This window comes from Echinops telfairi, unplaced genomic scaffold (assembly GCF_000313985.2).
Source record: "Echinops telfairi isolate 266 unplaced genomic scaffold, ASM31398v2 ScPeMD7_7;HRSCAF=31, whole genome shotgun sequence".
Lineage (NCBI taxonomy): Eukaryota > Metazoa > Chordata > Mammalia > Afrosoricida > Tenrecidae > Echinops > Echinops telfairi.
This window is the reverse complement of record NW_022103904.1, coordinates 21,472,887-21,477,523: the sequence shown is the minus strand read 5'-3', so window position 1 is coordinate 21,477,523 and position 4,637 is coordinate 21,472,887. Positions and strand designations below refer to the sequence as shown.

At 55.3% G+C, this 4,637-nt stretch overlaps 1 protein-coding gene across 1 annotated transcript in view; it reads right to left on the bottom strand.

The window, feature by feature from the left end:
- Positions 1 to 4,637, bottom strand: part of ARNT2 (aryl hydrocarbon receptor nuclear translocator 2) — a 162,558-nt gene that overhangs the window by 10,317 nt on the left and 147,604 nt on the right. Inside the window, exons 15-16 of the mRNA XM_004708075.2 lie at positions 1,925 to 2,063; positions 1,139 to 1,304 (exon numbers count right to left, since the gene is read on the bottom strand). Coding sequence (XP_004708132.1) covers positions 1,139 to 1,304; positions 1,925 to 2,063 — 305 coding nt within the window. The remainder of the gene's footprint in view (positions 1 to 1,138; positions 1,305 to 1,924; positions 2,064 to 4,637) is intronic.

Sequence of the window (4,637 nt, the reverse complement as noted above, 5' to 3'; positions counted from 1 at the left end):
TGGGGGGGCCCCCTGGGACACAGAGTGCCGGGTGGTCCCTGCACGGAGTGCCTGGCTGAGTGGAAACCCCTGCCCTGGGGCTCCTCCTGCCTGATACTGGGGAACTGGGCTTCTCCATTGAGTTTCATGTAAGAATCAGGCAAGGGTACTGACAGGCTGCAAGGAGACAGGATTCCAGGCTTGGGAGCCACACAAGGCTATGGAAATGCTGGACCCCAAGAACGCGGGCTGGGTGAGAAGGTGGCCATGGGCTGAGGACACCAGGTCATTGGCTAGGGACATGGCACCGTGTTTTTTAATACGATGACAGACAGATGGCTCAAAGGGAACCTTCTACGTTGCTCACCGGCAATTCAGATGTCTGGGTTTGGCTTCCCTTTGACCAATGGGCTGTGCCCAGAAACAGCCCAGTAACCCCTCTAGGGGGTGCCACCCACTGCAGCCCTGCGAGGAAACGGGCACCATCGTGGGTGTCTCATCAATGCCACAGGCCTTTGTTTTGTTTGTCCCTCCTGACCTGTCCTGGGATCCTGGCCGTGGGGGGTTATGCTGCGAGTTCCTTAGGCACACGGGGCATAAGCGAAGGCATGAGCTCTTGAGAGATGGGGTGTGGGGTGGTGTGTGTGTGTGTGGGGGTACAAGCCCTTCATGACTTGACGTTTTTTAACCACGCCAAGCCAGGCGTTCTTCACTGGGAGTGCGTCCCTCGTGAGTGAGGGAACTCCACCGTGTTTCATGCACACAACCTGCCATCTCCTCATTTATTTCCTAGTCTCTTTGAAACAAAAGTTCAGGGTTTGTTTTTTGGATTGGGCGGGGGGAGTGGCCAGGGGGGGGGTCTGGAAGTCCCTGTCAGCTGCTATAAAGGGTTAAAAAAGATCCTTTAGAATCACATCGGAGCACAGGGATGCAGCCCCGGTGCCTTTAAGGTCAGGCCACAAAATCAAGGATGAAGCACCCAGGCTCTGAGGAGGATCCCCGGCCGCAGAGTAGCCAGTGAGCACAAGCGCTATGGATGGCCTGCCGGCCTCCTGCAGGGGCTCTGGGAGCTAAGGGTTGTGCCCCCAACTCCGGCTGTACAGAAAGCTTTCTGCCCTGGCTGCTTCTCCCAGGACTCCCGTCCTTTACCCCCACTCACCGAACCCCGGCGTCCTGTTGGCCAGGCTGGAGTAGGCGTTCCCACTGGGTGAGGAGGTAGCAGGGCTGGAGAGGGGACTGTAGGAAGACGGGTCGGCAGGGTAGGTGTGGCTTGTCCCAATCCCAAACGGGGATGACTGAGTCTTGCTAGACTGAGATGGAATTTGCTAAAACCAGGAAAAATCAAACAAACAGAAGCATCATCAATGCCTGGCTCCCTGGGCCAGTCACTGCTTCAGCAGAGGCAAAAGGCAGTGGGTGGTGACTGTTGGGCCCAATACTGACTCCCCGGGGGCCTCTTGGCTGGCTGGTGGCAGGCATTGTGCTATGTGACTGTAGGCAGGTTTGGTTGGAGAAACCCAGTCTGGGGACAGGTTTCCATAGCCAGGGGACCTTGGTACCATAAGTACCAAGAATACCTTCAACCCAATCAGCACATATCCTCCCAAGGGCTGGCAGAGCATTAGATTCTCCTGTACTCCTGGGCCAGAGTGGGGAGGGGCCTAACTCTCAATGGAGGGCCTGTCTGCGAACCTGGCCCCTCTAGACAGCTTCCCAGAGGCTGGAGTCAGATGTGGTGAGACTGTTAGGGACCCGTTCTCAAGGGCCCTTAGGCTAGCCAGTGCTCTTGAGCGCCTAGCTGTGGATCGGGGAGGTCAGCTCCACCTTGAAGCACCAGCCTGTCCTGGGAGCTAAGACTCAGAGCAAACACGTCCTGGTAGCTCTGCCCAGTTGGGAGAGAAAGGCTGCTAGGCCCCTGGGGCAGCATCCTCTGAAATGCTCATACCTGCCCGGGAAAGGGTGGACGGCTCCCTGTCCATGCCACCTGGCTCTGGTTTAGCTGTCGGGAGATCTGGGACATGTTCTGGCCCGTTGATGAGGAGGACTGAATATCATTCACCCCAGGCACGTGGACCACCGAGGAGCTGGAAGAGAAGAAAACGTTTTCACCCAAGGACTGTCCTGCCTTGGATGTGCTCACGGGGACAGCCCCTCATCTGGGCCACCTTACCACCTTCTCTGTCCCCAGCGCAGCACCCATTCCTAGAGAAAAGGCCATCCCCAGGTGAACCACAGAGCCACCCAGCCTATGTTCTCCCTCTGCCATCCCAAGGGGCCCTGTGTCCCTCTCTTCCTAATTCAGCCTCAGCCCTCCGCGGTGCTCTCTCCAAGTCAAGGCCCCGTCCTCCCCTCTGGTCTCCTTTGCTTTCAACAGAGGGCTGGACTCCCAAGAAGATGGAAACTTCTCAGACTAAGCATCAGCCCCGGTGTTCCTGTCTCCCTTTGTGTGCAGGTTAATTTGTTCCTCTGGGGGTGCCTGGAAGGCTGAGGGATTCCGAAATAGGATGCAGGCTGCCCGGGAGTCCGTTTTGCACAGAAATCAAAGCTGCCAGTGGAAGCCTGCTGGGGCGACCTAGTCCTACTGCCCAGCACATGCTCTTGTGGCTCTCCTCCCCGCTTCCCCTCAATTCATCTTCAATCTCATCCAATCAAGCTTTCCAAGGTCCTCACTGCATGGCTCTGCAGGCCCGTTCACAGGCTCAGTCCTGACCTCTGTCTGCATCCCTGGGCAGATCTCGCAGGAGAAGTTCCTGGCTCTATCAGTTAGGCAAAGGGGCTTGGAAGAGTTGGTGGGAAAGTGAGATGAAAGGATTATGGAATTTCTCCACGACCTTTTGGAAGCCCCTCATCCAGTGAGCCCACTGCAGATCAGGAGGTGGGAGGACTCACCCGTTGTTCAGGCCCTTCCGCCTGCCTCCCCGGGACTCGCTCAGGGTACAGGGCAGGGCACAGGGGGCCCATGAGCGAACCAAGAGGGTTTGGAATGAGGCCTGTCACAGGAGGCTCTGGGTGGAGGTGGGCTTTCAAAGAAAGGCACCAGTAAGAAGTGTAGGTCCAGTTTTATGAACCGGGTTGTAATCTTGTCTTTCTGTGCTATCTGATCCCTGCTTTCACGGGGAGGATACACTGCAAAGCGACCACTGCAGAATGAGTTCAGTTGCTTATGCACAGGGAAGCCTTATTCCAGGGGTCCTCAAACTACGGCCCACGGGCCGCATGTGGCCCACCGAGGACATTTATCTGGCCCGCCGGGTGTTTTTGCCCCGTTTGTTTTTTAACTTCAAAATAAGATATGTGCAGTGTGCATAGGAATTTGTTCATAGTTTTTTTTAAAATTATAGTCCAGTCCTCCAATGGGTCTGAAGGACAGTGAACTGGCCCCCTGTTTAAAAAGTTTGAGGACCCCTGCCTTATTCCATCTTCTTCCAATCAGTTCTGCACTTTACATGAGGGGATGGAATGAGGGAGTGATTTCAGATGGTAATTTCAGATTTCTGTTTCGTGCACTGCCTGCCTCCACGGCATTAGTAAGGTCCAGCTGTCACCCTGTTGGCTGATGGCCTCCTGGCTGAATGAAAGGCAAGACTTCTGATGGCCAATGTTAGGACCTTGTGCCCAGCATTCCCATGAGCCTCTGGGTTATAGCTGCCAGCCTTAGTATAAAGGCCAAGGCAGCAGACCACCTGTAACCATGCTGGAAACCAAAGTTGTTCACCCCACACCATTCCCTACCCCAAAAGCAGCTAAGGTCCTTTAGATTTAAAGGGCATTCTGTCTCCTCCCAGGCTTAAGGCCCCATCCATCCATCTATCCATCCACCTATCCACCTACCAAGCCATCTATCCGCCCATCCACCCATCAATCTATCCATCCATCCACCCATCCTCCTGCCCACGTACCCATCAATATATCCATCCATCCACCCACCCACCCATCCATTCATCCATCCACTCATCAATCTATCCATCCATCCACCCATCCTCCTGCCCACGTACCCATCCATCCACCCCATAGACTAACATCATAAGCATTTCCAGCTGCTACCCCCTCACCCCTTCCCCACACAACAAGCCAGCCCTTCCTTCTCTTACTGCCCTCTACCCACTCTTTTGTTTCTATGACAGCAGCCTGGTGAACACAGGCTCCTCCCTCACAGCACCCTCTCACCACCGCCAACAGGAATACCCTACAGGAGGCATTTCTTCAAGACACGCTTCTTAGAAAGCAAGTCCGCATGCCATGGCCTGGCACACAGGCCCCCAGTCTCATCCTCTGCTTCTACGGTATGTGGACATCCATCCTAACCACACCCGTGGACAACGCACAGCTCTGAAGAGTTTTTAAGCCTCGACCGATCCTCAGGGGGCCTGGCCTGGGATAATGTCAGGCTGCCGGTTGTCCTGGAGTGACCTTCCAGACTTGAGACCCTAACATGACAGGCTGAGCTGTCCACTCTCCACTGGACTTGCTTCTGAGCTCTTGGGGATGATGAGACAGGGAATTTCCGGTTATCTTGCCAGGTATCTGCAGCTCTGCCCCATCTGGGTCATGACTGGAGGCCAATTCCCTGGCCTGTCACACAGACACCTCTACAGAACACGGCCACTGACACTATGCATTGACGACCACCCAGCCAAGTGTCACAGAGCAAACGCAGG